This window comes from Capronia epimyces, assembly GCF_000585565.1.
Source record: "Capronia epimyces CBS 606.96 chromosome Unknown aczIQ-supercont1.9, whole genome shotgun sequence".
Classification (NCBI taxonomy): domain Eukaryota; kingdom Fungi; phylum Ascomycota; class Eurotiomycetes; order Chaetothyriales; family Herpotrichiellaceae; genus Capronia; species Capronia epimyces.
Genome location: NW_006912912.1, coordinates 227914 through 246227, shown reverse-complemented (window position 1 = coordinate 246227; position 18314 = coordinate 227914). Strand labels below are relative to the sequence as shown.

The window sequence follows — 18314 nt, the reverse complement described above, 5'->3', positions numbered from 1 at the left end:
ATCGGGGGTGACAGTCGGTCAAGCAACTGGCAATTCTGTAGTATAGCGCAGGACAGCGTGGTTGGAACAGTACCTGCTTACAAGAGACCGTTGTCACCGGCAGATGCGACGGAAGTCACTCGGAATACGGAGAGTTTGCTTGAAATTCCTGCTTTTGATGCAGGAGAAACTTTGCATGCTTGCATTTTGATGTTTGGTATCATCCGATATCTTGACCGATCAGAGTATCTGAATTGCACGCGAGAAACCGCTCGCCAATCCTCCCACCCTGTCTTGCCATGTCTTTGATATTCGTTCCAGCCTGGCAATAATAGACATTGCTGGCTCAATCCACTCTCGCCAATCATAACCGCTTGCGTGTTCCATCGGCAAATATGACAGTACGGCAGTCTCCGTAAGGTCAGGTTCAGCGATATCTCCAGAGCGACAAGGTGTTGTGTCTCTTCCAGGTCTTTCTCCTGCCAGCGGTGGTCTTGTTGAACCCGTGGCCCTTGCCCAAGCCACGAGACTTCTTGCCTGTAGCGGTGAGGCCACGGGCTTCGCGGTGCTAGACGTGACATGTGTTAGCCGCCGAAATTTTCGGGGTCGGGTTTGGACATGGTTGCTCGCAGCATTTCCATCGCTTACCTTGTGAACAGGGTTGACGATCCAGCTGATACGAGGATCACGACGGATGGCCTTGTGTTGAGGGTCGACCAGGATGACTTCGTAGTACTTGTAGGTCGAGTCTTGGTTGATCCAGTATGAGTTGAGAACTCGCAGGTTGGCGGCGCGGCGACCGACTCGTTCTTCGGCAGTGGCGCGAAGAGATCGTTGGTATTTGAGCTGGTTGACACCCTGGTTGGTGGGTTTGCCTACCAACGTATGAGTTTCCTAGCATCGCAAGACCGTCTGGCTCAAATTTGCTCACCGTAAGTAGCACCCTTTGGCACTGGTCGCTTACGACCACCACGTCGGACACGGACGCGGTAGATCACATAGCCCTGCTTGGCCTTGTAACCCAGGCGGCGGGCCTTGTCTGGTCGAGAAGGGCGAGAAGCGCGGTGGATGACATTCAATTGTCGCAGCTATATTGATGCACTCTCAGCAAAGTTCAACGAGTGTATAGCAAGACACAGCCACATGTGCCACAGATGATGAAAGGAGGAGCATGTTTGTGTCCTCCTCCTTTCCATCAGCTTTGTCTTGTTTGAGGGAAGCTCACCTCCCAGCAGCGGACTCGGAGCAGGAATCGAAGGACATCGGATTGCTTCTTCTTCTGAAGTTCTTCCACGTATTTGAGGGCACCCATCTGGGATCAATTAGCCGGCGGTATCGTAGACGGACTGGAGTAAACTACCTTGACTGTTACACCTCACGAAGAACTGATGTTGGCGTCCGGAGAACTTTGAAGTCGGTGTCGGTCGGGTTGATTGAGACCATCCCGCACACAATTTTCCCTGGTCGAAGTGTGCGCAGGCTTGGCGGCCGACGAATCTTGGCATGAACTTTTGGTGCACTGCCATGACAGTGGCTGTCGGCCAATCACATATTACTGGCTCCGGACCTTTCGCTTAAGCAGATCTTCCTATCAACATAATTACTCTAATTAGTAGTCCTCACATCTCGTGTGTCCTCCGTACATCCACTACTGGTAGACATGGCCTAATGGTTTCTGCCATTCCCTTGACCTGCACAGCAGAGGTTCTCCATTGCCCTCTCCGTGTCTCGAGCCACATTACCCCATCCCAACGGCTGTTTGAGGGACGTGTTATTGACTGCGCCCCTTGATAGGAGCAGTCGGCCCTTGTTCATGTCGTCTGCCGTAAGGTCATGCGGTGTTCGAACCTCCTGAAACTTGTCCGCGAGAAGTCTCTCGATCTCAATCTTTGCTACCTGTTTTCCAGCTTCGAGTGTGGCCACTGCCACCTCCTTGTCCTTTTCGAAAGATGTCCTGATGTCCTGCAGACGGGACGTCTGTGGCCCTCGTCCTGAAAGCTGATCGTAGGCGAATGTCAGAGTATCCGATTGTCGCATAAGATTGACAAGGCCGTCGCAATACGGCTGTCCTTCGGGTCCCAGAAAGGGGACGTGAATGGGGACTGCGGAGGACGAAGGAGAGGTCGCGGAATCATCTGCAAGGCCTGCTAATGCTGTCTTCATGAGAGGAGAGAAGGCTGCCTTAAACGTTTGCTCGTCCGAGGTGCTACCCTGGTCAGCAGTGATGGACTGGCTGGTACTGCGGAGCTTACCTCTTGAGTCTGAACTCCTTCAATTTCTTCGTAATATTTTCCTGTCTGCCTTTCATGGATTCTGCAAACTGGTCTGGCCACGGATCCGGTTCCTTCAACTTGTTGCAAATCTTCCCCATGCGCTCGGGGTCGATTCTACATACTGATGAGACGGTGAGTTGTAGCATCTAGGGCAGATGCTCACATTAGACCTTCCTCATCACTTTCACCCCCTCGGCTGGCCTGGGCTGGTGAAGACTCATCAGAGGGCGCAACTGGCTCTCGAATGAAATCAACTCTTTTTCTCAACAGTCTGGACCCGCATTTGCTCGCGGTTGGGATTGGCTTGCCTGTGTAGGGTCAGTGTGCAGGGTACAGAGTACAGGCGCCGAGGGTGGGAATACTTGGGTGCGATGTACTGCCTGGCATTGCGGGCCAAACTGGGCGTGTACCTGCAGTCCCGAGGACCAAAGCCGAACGGACTGGGCGAAAAGTTCTTGACGCTGGTTGTAGTTGGGCTGGTTGAGGTTGTTGAGGACGGTTGCAGGTAACGGAGAAGTGCAAGAGATCGTGGAAACCCTCAAGGAAACCCTCAAGCCTGCCAACGGCTCTGAGCTCTCGGTGGCTATGTCACGAGAAACCCATCAGCTTGCATTGGATTTAATATCTCCAGTATCGTCATGTTACAAGGACTGTCAAGCCCGCAAAGGTACTTCTGCATGTTTCTCTGGGAGCATCTCAAACTCTACGCCGTCCACAATCAGTTGCATCCTCCATTACGCTCCTCTTGCATAAACAATCTGATTCGAGATCTTTTCCAATTCCGCCAACACCTCTGCATTTGCAATTCTTAATCCCACTTGTCAAAAAAGGAGTGTCCGCCAGTAGGTCATCCACATCATCAGCCAAGTTTGGTACTGAAATCTTTCATTTCTCTTTGCCCCCTCTTTTTGGCACAATCTAGTAAAAGTCTCTGCGTGGTGTGAATGGAATCCACGCTGAACCCAGCTCTACATTTTGTGTGTCTGTCCATTATGCAATCGTCGACGAATAAAAAGCCGCCTTGGAAAACCCTCTGACCTTGGCCGATGGGTGAGGAACCCCATTCAAGAACCGAGCGACAACCCCTGAAACCGTCCCATCCAGTTCAGATCACCCGGCTGATTGTGGCCCCGGCCTCGGAATTCAGGACGGTTACTCGCAAAATTGGGGGCACCCGGATTGAGGCTCGGATAGGATGGGCTGTAGAAAGACATGAAGGGGTCCATGGGACCTGGCATGTTGGGCGAAAAGGGTGACACGCCAGGTTGAAGCTGTTGAGGGCCGGTCCCAGCGGCCCCAACGTCCTGGAATTGATTGTAGTAGGAGTTGCGCATCCCCTGGGCCTGATTCTTAAACGTCCGATCCGCGTCGAAAGAATCCCCGAAGGGGGTGGTCACGGGTTGGGACCCAAGGCCGAGGGGTTGTTGGGCTTGCTGTTGTACAGGCTGGGGCCTTCTCCGCTGACGTTCGTCTCCAGGAGCAGCACTGTAGACAGGGGTAATACCGAGGGAAGCAGTCGGAGTTTGGAAGGAAGCCGGATTGATGGCCGACATCCAGATTCGAGTTTTGTAAATCTTGAAAAGGTCGGTAACCAGATGGTTGAAGTTGATGTAGTTGTCGGCAAAGTAGTAGAACGTGAGCTTTTTGCTGTCCCTGCCAGGGGTTAGTTGTGGCGTCCACGAGCACCTGTGTCGATTCACTTACATTTGAAACTCGGCGTCAAGGATCTCCATGTTCAGCCGATGCTCGATGACCTTCTGTTGACAGACACGCTTAGCTTTGGCCTCGTTACCTTCTTTGTCCTTCAGCGACTGGATCTCGTGGTTCTGAGCCAATCTCTTGATCATCTTTGGTTTCAGGTCCGAGTGAGGAGCGTCATGCGGCCCGTGATGACCTTGAGGTCCCATGCCACCGACAGCACTCCCCGGTCGTCCGGACATTCCGTTTGGGTTGACGACGTTGGGTCCTCCGTTGCGACTCTGCATCGAGAACATCATCAACCACTTGTAATGTTCCTCGGCGTAGTACTCTTTGTACCGGCGGGCATCTTCCCACGAGACATTGGTGTGTTGGACCGTTCCGAGGTCAGTGCCTCGATCCGCCTCAACAATGACGAGGTCGCCGACATTGACATGGAGCCCGGTTCCTTCTTGAATGTAGAAGACGTCCGATCGACAACACTTGAAGTTGACGATGTACAAGGGTTGGCTGACAGGTTCGAGGAAAGCCCCGATTCCCAGAGGTCCGTAATTTTGAGGGTCACGGTGTGACTGGTGGACTCGGGCGTCCGCGGCACGCCGGGTCGATTCTGTGGTATTGAAGTAGGCTGCTGCAGCACGGCGGTTTCGTAAGTATATGATATTCATCTGGATTTCATTGGGTTGCAACAGGGCTAGGGCCAACTCACGATCATCTCCTTGGGACAAAGTTTGGGAACCACTCTCATATGCCGTCATTTGATCCTCACGTTCTAGCAAATCAGTTCCTAGAGCCGGCCAGGGGATTCGGTCGATGTCCTTACCGTTGGAGCTGAATGAACCGTGTCGGGTTGGCACATCAGCAAAAGAGTGTCGCCGGCTTTGCGGGGCTTCCGGGATGGGTCCAAATCCTAGGGATGTCTGCCACTGGGCTTTCCTGACACTCTCCAGACTGCGGTTTTCGATGGCCGAGAGAGGCTGCCTTTCGGGATAACCAAGTGTCTGCTCACTCAAACGACGAGTACTGTTCTCCCGATCGCCGAGGCCTCCCAAAATCGCAAAGTCTTCCCTGTCGTCGATGGCAGTTTCGGCCTCTTCAGGAACGGCGCTGCGAAGGCGACTGTTTCGAAACCCGGGGGCGGGTGGAGGAGCGGCGGACGCACCTGAGAGGGCCCTACCACGCGTCTGGGCGGCTTGACGGAGCTGCGCGTTTTCTTTCTCCAACCTTTCAATCGTGCGCGCCTGCTCCGTAGCGATGACTTCTGACATCTGATTGCCTTCCAAATCATCTTCATCATCCTCTATCTCTCGTAAGCGCCCGAGCCCTCCGGGCTCGATGGTGCCAAGCCCACTGGTCCTCGAAGTCCGTCGCTGCAAGGACGGGTACTGTCCGCCCAGTCGGTTTCGAGTCGCCTCGACCGATGTTGACACAGGGTTTGGCGCAGTGGGTGCAGAGGTGGTATCAAGCTGACCGACCGAGTATGACTGAGAGCGGTATGTTTTGGGGGTGGGTTGTAACGGAATCGAGAAGGGGATGCCGCCATCGCCGTTCGTGGGCAAGACTTCCTGAAGCCTGGCAGGCGGTTCTTTGCGGCCATCTTGACCCCAGATGTTCGTCCATGGATAGGAAGTTTGTTGGCTCGACCATCCCGCGGCACCGGAAGGATTAACATTAGTCCAGGGAGCTTGCTCGGATCCCGGAGTTCCTGGATGTGAGGTGGATGGACTGTACGGACCGGTGATGGAAGGCTTTCGGTTGATGTTGGACGAGGTGACATCGTTCAGCCAGGACGTCCTCCGGGCATTTCGATTAGCTTTAGCATTTCCACTGGCCATCCCCTTGGGGTGTTCAACTTCATCGTCGGATGAGGCCAGAGCCTCTGAATCGGGTGTCGACCTGCGTAGGCCAGGATTCGACTTCTCGAGCAGGATCGAGGCTGGAGCTTGGTGTGCGCCGAAAGTGCCAAAGGCCGGCATAGGTCCGCGAGAGGCCCGGCCGCCCTGCTTGCTCGAGGGGTTACTCATCGCTGGGTACGGCGATGTCAGCGCAGATGCTTGTACAGTCTCTGCGGTGGAGCAATTAGCACAAGGTCACACCAGAAGAGGCAGGAATGAGGATGGATGAATAAGGACGTAGAGCTTGAGGTCTGATTTGGGGCACGCCGAAGACAAGAGGTGGGTGGAGAGGCGCGTCGGTGGTGCTGACTCCTCTGCCAGCGACTCGCCCGCAGTCGGCCGCAGTAACCCCTCCAACCGGGCGCAACGACCCCAGGATTAAGGACCAAGCAAAAAGAGAGCCACGTCGCAGGCTAGAATGGCTGCGCTTACCTTCAGAACGAGGCTTCCAAGGTTGCTTGCTCTAACATGTCCTGAGCCAGGTGAAAGTAGCAGAGTCCACGGAGAGCTTCACACTGGCAACCCACGCCCGCGGACGGCTTCCGAGAAGTCTATGAGGCAAATCACAGGAATCGACGACGATGGCGACTATGATGGACGCAACCGACAAGAGGAACACTTTTGATCTCCCCCGCAGCGAGACAAGGAGTGGCCACCGGGCGGTAAGTCGTAAGTGCTCGCTGTCTTGTCAGCCGAGGGCGAGGGCGAGGGCGGTAGGGGACGAATGCTGGTCAGATAGATCAGAAACAACGGATGCGTCGATTGATTCGAGGACCAAAACACAATACCTGAGTGTCGGTGGCAGAGATAATGAAAGCGAAGTGCCCGGAGCCGCGAGAGGCAAATGGCAAAACCCTGGACCCGGAATGGTGAACAATGGAGGGGGGAGTGGTGTGCCTGGCCTGACCTGGGCTGAGAGGTTGGCAAAAGAAGGTGGAGTGCAGTGAGTGGGAGATGGAAGAGGGCGGCAGAATCTAGAGGCGGAGGGAGCCGAGGATGGACGATGGATGATGAACAAGACTACGTAGCAGTAGCAGTTTAATGGAAGGAGAATATTATGTTCTAAGAGTCGTACTGGGTCTCCAGCTTCCAGCTCCAGGTCTAGGACACTGCGAGAGGGCCGTTTTCCCCGGATTCTTGTGGACAGAGTTTTACTGCTGATTCTCTCTTAGCTCTCACGCGACCCGGTGGGCGGACTGCCCTGGAGGTCTATCCGTCTATCGTATTGCTCCCCTCCACATAGAACCCGGCACGGGAGTCGAAGGGCTTAGGAGGCTAACCCTAGGTGAGCAGGGAAATCGAGATTGACATTGGCAGTAATAGTGGCAGGGGTGGTCCGGGCGTGGCGGGGGGTGGGCGCGTAGTGGTGGTGGTGGTGGCGATGGTGGATCGGGCACCCAAGGGTGGCAACCGGTTCGTATTTGGCTCGCCCCAACTCTGAGTGTGGACGGCTGGGGCGTACGGGCAGACAGACAGATACGAGACAGTCTGGGGATGCTATCAATTGTGACCGCAGGTAAAGGGGAGGACCTTGACCGCGGGCAAAGTCAGGCCCAGAGGGTGCCCGGAAAGGCGCAAAAAGTCAAAACAGACACGGCAGGAAAGCCAGTCAGAAAGTCATAATACGAGTCGATGGAAAGAGGAGAGGACAGCGCAGAGAGGGGCCGAATAGGCCGGTGTGTCGTGGTTGTGGCACAGCAGAGTATGGATGGCATAACTTTCAGCAGAGCTGGATGAACAGTCGTGGCAGGGAGGTGGTCCTAAAGGAGGGGGGAAAGGGCTCGACAACCACGTCGATACCAGGTAATAAGGAAATCTCCGGTTCTACGTTCTACTGGGATCAGTATCCCTCTAAGCAATTGATGTGTATATGTACTCTACTGCCTCTCTTCGGTAGATAGATGATTTTCAATATTATATGCTCCTTATATCCGCAGATAGAAGTTATCTAGTTGATGAGAAAAGACCCCCGTGTAACCCGCCATGAATGTTAACGCCTACCCTGAGCCTCTTTACGAGGACTTGCTGGATTGGCTGGAGGGTAGTGTCGACCACGGAGACTTCTACTTACGTAGGTAGGTATGTTACACAGTACGGAGTAGTGGTTGGCATGCAGGGTACCGTACGTATACTGCGTATTCTCTAATTGCGGGGGACAGGGTCCAGGCCACAGGCAGTAGTCGACGGCCGAAAACCGTCAAGTGACAGAAGAGAGGAGCTGGCCAGCAGCTCGAAGCGTGGTATGAGGAGGATGATCCGATCTGCAACTCAACAATGACCTGCAGCAAACAGGCAGCCTGGAGGCGTGGAAGATTGCGGGGAATGAGAACACTACGGAGTATGTACGAATACACCTTACTAACACTACTGCAATGAACCAGCCAGGGGTCCAGTTACCGTACCGCCATAACCTTGAACACAGCAAGACAGAGGCCCAGATCGCCCAGCCCGCCTCTTGAGCTGGAGATAGTCGCTCTAGAGCAACGAAGCATCCATCCTCAAGGTTACCTCTACTAGTAGGGACTCTGTGTTCAACCCCAGAGAATTACTGTAGGTACTAGGCACCTACTACCTAGGTAGGTACTGGTACCATCCAATATCGGACGGGAATGCATCAATATTCGAAAGTACAACTCCGTGCCATATGGTTTAGTCCAGTTCAAATGCGCTCTTCCGTTGCTATCCTACCAGTGTACCGTCTCAGTCCTCAGTTGGTGCGAAACACACTGCGGCACCGAAATCATCCCCATCCAGATTCGTCCAACTAAATCCCATCAGCTTGCACCTGCGCCGGTCTAGCCCCAGCGCCGTCGGTGCAAGGTTCATGGGACATTGTTGAATCTACTATCAAAAGCAAGTACTTCTGACCGTGTCCGTGGAGATCATACCATGCATTTCTCCGCAGCTTGCTGACTGACTTGAGATTTAGTCTCCGCCGTCTGGCGGCCCCCATCGTCATTGCTCCTCTCCCAAAGCGATCAATCCTGAAAGCACACTGCATGCATATCAGATGCCAAACCCCGCTGTTGCTGACTCCAAACGTCAGACTGGGCGAGACCTGGCCTGCCGTCATAACGACGCGTGGCTCCAGGGCCAGCTTCAGTTTGGGTCTCAACACTGCCATATCCATCGTGCCACACATGAACATATGACCAGGGTCACAGAGCCGTTGAGATCGGTCGTTCGGGGAATTTGCCCCAGCACCTTATTCAACAAAATCCAGGCTTCCCTTGCCCATTGTGGTTGGCGCCGCATCGGGTCCTTTCTGTTGTCGAAGTTTCTCCTCGAACTTGGCGAACTCTTGGATAGCAATTTCTTCCTCTTCGTCCATAATTTGGGTGACCCCCTTGACCTCTTCAATGTAATGCATCAACATCGACTCAATCCCGTTCTTCAATGTCACTGTACTCGAGTCACATGTTCGGCACGCACCACGAAGTTTCAGTAACACATGCCCGTCCTCAAACCCTCGGAACTCGATATCACCCCCGTCTTCTTGTATGGCTGGTCGAATCCGCGTTTCCAACAATTCCTTGATCATGGCCACGACTTCGTCGTCGTCATCATTAGCCGCCAGACTGTCTTGTCCTCCCCCTTCCTGGCCATCGCTAGCTGTAGCTTGATCCACCGTGTTCACAATCGGCTCCCCAGAAGTGATTGCCTCGGTAATGATGCTGAAGACTTCCGGCTTGATGTGCGCCCAGTTCACATCTTCCGCCTTGGTTACCGTGATGAAGTCGGGCCCGTAGAAGACAGACTTGGCTCCGTCCACATCTAGCAATCTTGCCGCAAGCGGAGAGGGATGGGGCCCACCCAGCGTCGAGCGAGGAGAGGAGTATTCGAGAAACGTCGAGGGGAAGTCTTTGGGGAGGACCGGATGGTCAGGTATGAACTTCAGCGCGTCGGGATTGGGGGTCGACTGGGTCTGAATGTAGATGGACCGGTTTGACCTGTTAAATGTGGAATGTAGAGGTGTAGGCTGTAGGACAGGTCTGCGGCCAGCTCGTGATGCTGTCAATGCGGGAATTCGGACCGACTGATGGACATGGCGGGTGGTGGCAGCTCGACAAACAGGGCTCGGGGCCTGTGTCTTTCTGTGGCAGGAGCGGGACAGGGCCCTTAGGGCTTGCGACGGAGCCAAGCCACGCATGGTGTAGAAGTATGGAGGATGCTCAAAACAGGATATCGGGGAATGTTGCAAAAGACAGGAAGTGTCTTAATTGTTGGATGGCGAAGGTTGAGCGACAAGAATGTTTAGCATGAGTCGCAAATGACGCACGAGTTCGGGGTCCTCAGGTACAATGTGGAAAACCTCGGCCCCCATTTGTCAGCGACTCGTCGTCATTACACAGATTATTTCCTGTGTTTCTTCAAATGTTGCGGACAGAGACAATCACCAACACTACAGGTATCAGACCGGACTCACTCTGACAGCAACACGAGCTACCCGTCGCGCTCTCTGCTTACGGTCTAGTTTCTCGATGTCAAGCCAATTCTGCAGCGTCTGCCAAAGTCCAACCTTCAAGTACCATTGTCCCGCCTGTAGGGCCACCAGGTCTGAATACTCCGCTGTTTAGAGGCGTGGGACATCCTCGTTGACTTTTTTCTACAGTTGTTCTCTGCAATGCTTCAAAACACACAAGGCTGTGTGCAGCAACGTGGACCCAGAGAAGAGCGCTCAGCCTCCCCTAGTTACTGAGATATTCCCCAGCACGGAAGAGGCTAGAAGTCTTCCATTCACCGACCTGCTCGTGCGCGATCCAAGGCTACCGAAGCTGTTTGAACAATATCCAAGTCTGCGGGCCAAGCTCCAGTTGATATTTCAGACGGCGGTCTCGGCTGAACAGGAGGAAGCCTATCAGACGCGCACGCCAGGGGCGCACAAGACTCACAGATCCCTCGAGCAACGAATTGCCCAAGCTATGCGAATGCTAGAATACAACTTGAGCTCGGAGTCAGCCGACGCCAGTGGAATGACGGCATTTGCGGCTCTCGTCGCCGATCTGGGTTTCAACGAGCAACGTCAAACCCGCATCTCGTAATGGTCATTGATCAGATCTATAGCACCGCGTTCCTGATGAAGTGATCGCAAGCAAGCAGGCATGGAACAAGAGGATTTTTGGGCCGTGTCCATCTACACCGACGACGATCCCATCTCCTCGCAGCGACTGTCATTTTCCTTTAATCATCAAAGTACATGTCGATCAACCTTTCCACGGAAGACCTCCTCTGGAAAATGCTGAGGATGCCTTTCTTTTGCCGTCTTCGAGGCTTTGCTGAAGAAACGGCTCGTCGATCGCGCGTACCGAACAAGGTGGGACTGCAGTCTGGTTGTCCCGGTCGCCACCAGTGATCTTCTTTCCCACTACCGCCATACTCACCCTCGTCCTCATCATCGTTCTGCCAGGTCGGCAACTTCAACACTGATGGTTTCTGGCTTTGATATCCCAGCTCCAGCGTTTCCAGCCCCTGGTGTAGGATAGGCCTTTCCGGTTGTCGTCGGATCTGGTCCTCTGTTGGCGAGCACAGTGACAGGGGCGTGGATGGAAGACTGGATTCCACTGTCGAAGTCGATCGGGACAATGGTGGGTGGGGTGGTGCTAGGTTGCGTTCAGACAGAAAAAGTGTGTGGGCAGACCCCTCGCCGCCGTCCTTCACCCTCCGATTGGGTTCAGTCGTTGCCATGCGGCGAGGGGACAAGCAATCCGGCACTGCCAACTCTGCCCCGTCCCGATCTGGAAAGTCTGTGGGATCACTGTATCTTGGCTCCTTTTTTCGAACGGTGTTCAGAAAGAACTCTTCTTTTGGCCGCAGAGATGGTCGCTTCTCAAGCGTAGAGTGCTGTGACTCTATTTGGCTGGCTTCAACGACGTGGAAATCCGTACCACTGTATTTCCAGCTCGGCTTCATGGGTGCGTTGGCATTGGTGTTTTCGGACCGGGGAAGAAATGTGGCCTCAATCCGCTTATCCTCTCTGAGGGGTCTCGTCTCGTTGGATGAATCCAAATTTAACACACTTGCTTTCTCTGTTTCAAGGGGGCGGCCATGTTCCAAAGAGGAGGATCGGAGGGCACTGAACTGGGCGGGATCTGGTGAAATACCCCTGGCTCGTCTCAGACGGGCTTCAATCTCTTCCATTTCTGCGGTATACGTATCTAGACGCCTGAAAAGCGAATCCAGATCCAGGTCGCCATTAGTATGGCGTGAAGAAGACGAGGGAGAAGAGAGGGTGGAGAAGACACTCGATCTGCTCTCATGGGCGATCGCCCATTCAGTGGTCCGAAGCTGATGTTCGTCCATCTGTTTTCTGTCGAAGGCGTGCACAAATGAGTTCATGAGATGGATTTTAGAACGGCAAGCACTGCCCAGCTGGATGAAGATTGAATGTCAACAGGTGACTGCCGCGTCCAAATTGAGATTACAGTGTACGAGGATGCAGGTTGACAATGACGCGTCGCAGTCAAATGGCGCGGCCGACGCCACAATCTTGCGATACAACAAGCAAGGGAGGCCACAGGCGAGGCGACATCCGTCTGTATAGTATATACAGGCAGATCTTCACATGTTGGCGCCGAGTTAAACTTTCGTCCAGCTCATCAAGGCGCAGCCACAGAGGCGGCAGGAGAGGAATGTCCCAGCAGGGGCACGGCTGGGATGTTGGGCAGCTGCAAGGAACCATGTCTAACATGCATAGAGGGGAGGTGTGCGGCTTGAGATCTCATTTCCGTGATTGTTGCCAACAACAGTCTCGTGTGTTACGAGGGGTGTTGGACCACGAGTGATGCACTTATAACGGTCGCATATGTGCATGGGCATGGATGGCAGTCCTGGACGCCACACTGAAATCTACTGTTCACGGTAACAAACACCTCGTAAATGACATAGACCGTTCTTTACGTGCTGAGGCTGTAATATAGTTTTATTCCTACAGCACTATCCCACAGTAAATCCACTAATAAGACACTAAGTCACCGAGGTACAGAGTCTTAGAGAGAATAGGGACGGGGATAAAGGTAATAAAAGCAGACTAAAATTAAACAATATTTCACCTGGAATTTCACCTGGGATAATTTACTGAAATCTATCGTCAGTATCTACCTAATAAACCCAACCCTGGGAAGCAGAGAAAGGGGCAAAGCGAGGCTGCAGGAGATTTGTTCCCACTAATCGAAACATGGCCAGTCACTAGCCCGGTTGGAGATCCCGGTCACATTTACTCCGTACCGCATCTTCCACAAGGTCCAGGGTGCTGGCAATGGTGCTGGACGGAGTATTGCCATGGAGGGGGTTCGGGGTGGTGATGTTGAATTCCCAGGCAATTTACACCCGGCCGCCCCCAATGGGCGCCCGATAGTAGTTCGTAGGACGGAGTACATAGGTACCTAGGCTAGGTAGGAAAGCGTCAACAGAGCAGCCACAAGCTATTACGAAGTACTCCGTACTCCGTAAGGTACGTGGAGGTGCGAGCAGTATCCTAGGTACTATCCTGGTATCCGGAATGTGACGACATACCACCCTGATCTACCACCTGCTACCTCGCTACCTTATGACAGCTCGCTGTCGATTGTGCCATGCTCGCCGGCCGTCCTAACGTCGTTGTCGGCATAGCTAGTATGTTACTATGCGGACTCAACCCTCCAAGACGCCGTGGCTGCGGGCGGGAGAGTATTGGGCTGTCAGGCACCTGCAGTAGGCCATTGACCCCCCGAGAACCCACCAATTGCAGCCCCGACCGGCTGCATTGGTGCCTGGTAGCGTGCCTACATAGTGCACCTGTCTGCTGCCGGAAGTCCACAGCCCGGCGGCCAGTTCTCCTTCTGCGTCTTTCTCTCACTGGTTCGCCCGTTCCCAACATCCACCGCATCCCAGCAGCCCACGACCCGGCATCCATCACCACCATCCGTCTGTTGGAATGGTTCCTGACACCTGCATAGACGCACCTGGTCGTTCACATGGGGGCTAAGACGCTTGCATTTCGCAACCCACCCGCTCAAATCCACTGTCACACTGCTAACTACAGACTGCAGATGCAGATACTGCTACCATCCCCAGAAAAATGAAAAAATGTCTCGTCATGGCCTGCCCGTCCGCGCTCTCTTCAGATTTCGCCTCCCTCCACTGTCTAGACAGTTCTTTTGACCTTGTGACGAGTGGCTCGAGCCTGATCAACCCAACCCCAACCACCAGAAGAGCCTAAGGGGCAGCCTGCGCTCGGGACAATACAATTCTGGCCACGGAGAGACTCGGCCTCCACCTCTACCAGACCAACACTAAGCCACCCCAACCCTAACTTGACGACCTCTCTACAGGACCTCCCTGCAACAGGGCCAGATAAACCCCTTCTTTCGTCCTCGATCGACACTCCCCATTCTGCTTCATACTCCGTTCACTTCCCTGGGCTACTGGATCTGGTGTTAGGCCTTCCAACCCCTAACCTCGACAAAGGCTCCGAGTCCGGCCCGCATCGAAAAGAGAGAGGACTTCTCCTATCGGGCATGAGGTCAGGTACTGTAGCTTCGAGTCCACAAGCCGTCCTCCGTCTGTCTCAGAGACCCATTCACTTGGTGTCTTGATGTCCCAAACACCCATGACTGCCCTCCACCTCCATTCAACCCTCTGGTCACCTTCCATTTGCAGCCTTCAATCTCCCAGAGGATCGACCTAGACGCCGTCAATCATTCGCTATGAGACCTGGTGTTCTCTCGGATTAGTCTACCCTCGACACCCATAGTCATGGATAGCCGAAACGCCAGGTATCGCTCGCTCGACCCCAAGGCTGCTGTATCGCCGCCTCGGACCCGCGAGAGGCATAACTCAGCTCCCTCGGTTGATAACCGACGGAGAGAGCAACATCCCCGACGCCCGTCAGTCGCTTCCAGACCATTAGATGCCACTTACCGCAGCTCCAAAACCGGGTCTCGTGATGCAACTCGAACCTCGCCCGAAAGAAGGACCACGACCCGGCACTCCGGTCGACCCTCTGCCACGGACTACTCCTCGGGGGCAAAGCCAGCCAACATGGTATGTTTATCTCCCCTCTGTGCCGCAATCTTTCCCGGGTCCCATCGTCGTCATCTTTTTTAGCGGTAACAATCGTCTTCGGCTGGATCCTTATTAATTCCCGTTCCTCTTCCAGACCAGTCACTCTGACCTCAAGCCACCCATCAATATTTTGGTCGTGGGCGCTCGGGGTTGTGGCAAGACCTCCTTTATCAGAACCGTCGCCCAGGGACAGGGCTCTTCGTCTGTAACCCAGGTCGCTGTCAAAGACCAATCATATCGTGTACACTTTATCGAGCTGTCGCTCGACGACATTGATTTCAGTAGCGGACGAAGGATAGAATGGCCCCCCTACGTCAACGGGTCCCCGTTTCCAGAGCTTGACGGAGTCTTTTGTCTCTATGACGTCTCGGACAGGGAAAGCGTCGCTGATGTCCCTACAGCGTTGAGTAAGTGCCTTCCGGCCGGACCCTGGGCCGAGCCTCGATCGTCCATATCGGCATGCAACTGACCGTACTTCCCCAGCTTCCATGGCCAACAGTGGACTGTCTTGTATGCTGCTTGCTTCCAAGTGCGACGTAAAGCAGGAGTCTCGTCAGATCAGTTCCAAGTTTCACGAGCAGATTCGCCGCAGTCTAGCGAACGTCGCTATAGCCGAGGTATCTGTCAAGTCTCCTGAGGGTGCCCAACTTTGTCTGTTGGCCATGCTGGACAGAGTCAGTACCTCTCCTCGGGGTGAGTGAAACCCTGCCCGATTCCATCAATACCTAGGCCCTGTGGCTTGATACCCGCATGGTGGGCTCACGTGAACCATCACGAGGTCGAGGTCCTTTCTCATGATCGTTCCTTCCTCCGTCTCCAGTCTTCTAGCCTTACTTGACTAACCCCTCTCGCAGCATCCGTTCGAACGAGCGGATCATCACATGCCTCCAGCCGGTCTCTGGGTAGCCAGCGTGCCGTTTCCAGGGATCCGTCACCGAGGAAAAATAGAAGCCGTAGCCGATCGAATAACCGCTTACAGAGTTCCAAATCCAAGGAGCTTTTGCTGAACCTTTCGGCCCGTCCAGCTATCATTGAGTCAGCCGACGAAGAAAGCGAGGCGTCGCCTGTGGAAGATGTAGTTTCCCCCGGTCGAAAGACGAAACTTCGCCTGGACACTTCGGCAGCTTCCAGACACCAACGTCGACCTGCAGGACCCCATACGCCTGTCTCATCAGGCGATTTCACTAACCAACCGGTGCCTCTTGCGGATCCCTTCACGATGCCGGTCCCCGAAACCCCCGACTCTTACTATGTGAAGTCCATGCTTCGTCCCGCTTCATCTGGAACCCCCAACAATCGAGCCTATCAAACCTTTCTCAACATGGATGAAGATCCGAACGAGCTCTCTCCACGCACGGAGGTTGACAGTATGGCGCCAACTTTGACCGACTCGGCAACGAAGTTGACACTCGATTACAACAAGCAAGAGTCTGGCGTACCGTTCACGGAGCTTGTGGAAAAGTTGCTGGCATTGCCCGCTAATAAGACCGACTCCAAATTTGTCCCCTCGTTCCTGTGTCTGTACCGTGCATTTGCGACGCCTCGACAACTGCTTGTGGCCATCATCGATCAATTCATGAAGGTCGAGCAGAGCAAGATGGTTCATTTCAGCAAGGTAGCTGAAATGCTGCGGTACCTATCAGTGTTAGCTCAATGGACCGCTAACTATCCTGGGGATTTTGCTCTTGGACCGGCTCGGAACGTTGCCGTCCCTTTCGTGCAGAGCATTGAGAAGAGTAAAGTGTTTGCCCCTGCCGCCCGAGAAATCAGCAATAATCTGGACACGATTGTTCCAGATGAAGATGCGGACTGGGCATATACGGAGGCCGGAAGCACCTCGGATGGGAAACGCAGTAAGAAGCCGTCGTCCTCTACGACCTCCCTTCCGTCGTTGAGCAACGAAAGAGGTACGAAACTCGACCAGAAGCCCCGACGAGACGCTAGCGACAGCGGGGAAGACGCCGATTCTACTGCACGTGGCCCGAATGCTCCTTCGTCGTCGTCGTCGTCGTCGGGTCTTCCAAAATCGAGTAACACGTCCAGCCAATCATACACGAATCACTTGCAACTGCGCAATGCAAAAGCACGAGCCGAAAAATACAAAGTAACCCCAGAAATCCGTCTGAGCAAGTTCCAGTGGCATCAATTCATGGAAACTCCTGTTGAAGAGCTTGCTCACGAAATCACCCGCATTGACTGGACCATGTTTTCTGCAATCAGGCCACGGGATTTTGTTCGGCACGCGTGGCTTTCCACCAAAGAGAAGAGCAAGTCTCATGCTGGCGACAATATCAGTGCCATGGTCAGGCATTTCAACCATTTGGCATTGTTTGTTTCCGGTATGATATTACTGCGAGATAAGCCGAAGCATCGGGCCAGGGCTTTAGAAAAATTTATGGCGCTGGCATGGAAGGTGCGGCAGCTGAATAATTACAACTCTCTAGGTGCAATAGTGGCGGGAATCACTGGCCATGAGGTCGCACGTCTTGCTGCTACACACGAGCTGATATCTCCTGACGTCCAGAAGCAATTCCTGCGCTTGACCATTCTGATGGGACTCCCGAAATCGCACGCTGCGTATCGAATGGCTTGGGACAATTCGGGCCGTGAACGGATTCCTTTCCTACCGCTGGTGCGGCAGGACCTCACCATGGCCGCTTCGGCAAACCCCACATTCATCGGCACGAACGTTAACTGGAAAAAGTTTGAGATTATGGGAGAGGTGATCGTGGGTCTCCAGAAAAGTCTGCAGGAGCATTATACCTTTCCGCAACGAACTTCTCGCACTGAGGAGACGGTCAAACTAGTCTTGGAGACCAAGATTGTGGACGAACCCGAGGTACAAACCCCCCGATCCCACGTCGGCGTCTTTCTTCTAACCATGCATGACAGGACTCTGCCGATCCTCGCAGTGAGCTATACGATCGAAGCGTGCAGGTTGAACCACAAACTGGAGTTGATACCCGGAAAAAGTTTGATTGGCTGCGGCGCTGACGATAAAAAAACGTGGCCTAGCAAAATCAAAACTAGAGGCAATTGAAAAAGTTAGGTTTAAAGGACACATGCCTTGGGCGGCGACGAAAAATCGACCCTCAAAATTGGCAGTAAAGTGTATCCGACCCTGTTGGCGGGTTGAGGATGCTATGATGTTACGATATGAAAGATTACGGTGGTATATCATTGGACAAGGGCCTATGGTCTTTTTGGGATTTTGGACGGCTTTCATCTCTACATGAGATCAAGGGGCTTGAAACCATTTCAAAGCCTGCAAAGGAGATTAGGAGGGCAACTGTATGGCACAACCCCCACAGTGCTCGGGTGCAGCCTTTGGCACTGCACCTTGGCTGAAGGGCGGAGAAGTTCGGCCGGTTTGTTCTGACAATGAAATATGGACCTGGTCGGCGGATGGGGTGTGGCACTTATGATG

At 53.8% G+C, this 18314-nt stretch overlaps 7 protein-coding genes across 7 annotated transcripts; 2 read left to right on the top strand and 5 right to left on the bottom strand.

Annotated features, from left to right (window-relative positions):
• Positions 1–406: 406 nt before the first annotated feature.
• A1O3_09069 (60S ribosomal protein L15) lies at positions 407–1291 on the bottom strand (the record flags this gene model as incomplete). Its single annotated transcript, XM_007739165.1, has 4 exons — positions 407–547; positions 628–854; positions 911–1067; positions 1205–1291. 4 exons carry the CDS (start codon positions 1289–1291, stop codon positions 407–409), a joined length of 612 nt encoding a protein of 203 aa, XP_007737355.1.
• Positions 1292–1644: 353 nt separating this feature from the next.
• On the bottom strand, positions 1645–2350 carry A1O3_09068 (uncharacterized protein; the record flags this gene model as incomplete). The annotated part of the gene is made up of 2 exons (XM_007739164.1): positions 1645–2185; positions 2232–2350. The coding sequence occupies 2 exons, from the start codon at positions 2348–2350 to the stop codon at positions 1645–1647; spliced, it is 660 nt and encodes a 219-aa protein (XP_007737354.1).
• Positions 2351–3316: 966 nt separating this feature from the next.
• Positions 3317–5974, bottom strand: A1O3_09067 (uncharacterized protein; the record flags this gene model as incomplete). The annotated part of the gene is made up of 2 exons (XM_007739163.1): positions 3317–3905; positions 3957–5974. The coding sequence occupies 2 exons, from the start codon at positions 5972–5974 to the stop codon at positions 3317–3319; spliced, it is 2607 nt and encodes an 868-aa protein (XP_007737353.1).
• Positions 5975–9050: 3076 nt separating this feature from the next.
• On the bottom strand, positions 9051–9995 carry A1O3_09066 (Fe/S biogenesis protein NfuA; the record flags this gene model as incomplete). Its single annotated transcript, XM_007739162.1, has 1 exon — positions 9051–9995. The coding sequence occupies one exon, from the start codon at positions 9993–9995 to the stop codon at positions 9051–9053; it is 945 nt and encodes a 314-aa protein (XP_007737352.1).
• Positions 9996–10146: 151 nt separating this feature from the next.
• A1O3_09065 (uncharacterized protein) lies at positions 10147–10887 on the top strand (the record flags this gene model as incomplete). The annotated part of the gene is made up of 2 exons (XM_007739161.1): positions 10147–10253; positions 10458–10887. The coding sequence occupies 2 exons, from the start codon at positions 10147–10149 to the stop codon at positions 10885–10887; spliced, it is 537 nt and encodes a 178-aa protein (XP_007737351.1).
• Positions 10888–11026: 139 nt separating this feature from the next.
• A1O3_09064 (uncharacterized protein) lies at positions 11027–11983 on the bottom strand (the record flags this gene model as incomplete). Its single annotated transcript, XM_007739160.1, has 1 exon — positions 11027–11983. One exon carries the CDS (start codon positions 11981–11983, stop codon positions 11027–11029), a length of 957 nt encoding a protein of 318 aa, XP_007737350.1.
• A 2595-nt stretch (positions 11984–14578) lies between these two features.
• On the top strand, positions 14579–17881 carry A1O3_09063 (uncharacterized protein; the record flags this gene model as incomplete). Its single annotated transcript, XM_007739159.1, has 5 exons — positions 14579–14866; positions 14982–15294; positions 15371–15580; positions 15742–17726; positions 17780–17881. 5 exons carry the CDS (start codon positions 14579–14581, stop codon positions 17879–17881), a joined length of 2898 nt encoding a protein of 965 aa, XP_007737349.1.
• Between the last annotated feature and the right edge of the window lie 433 nt (positions 17882–18314).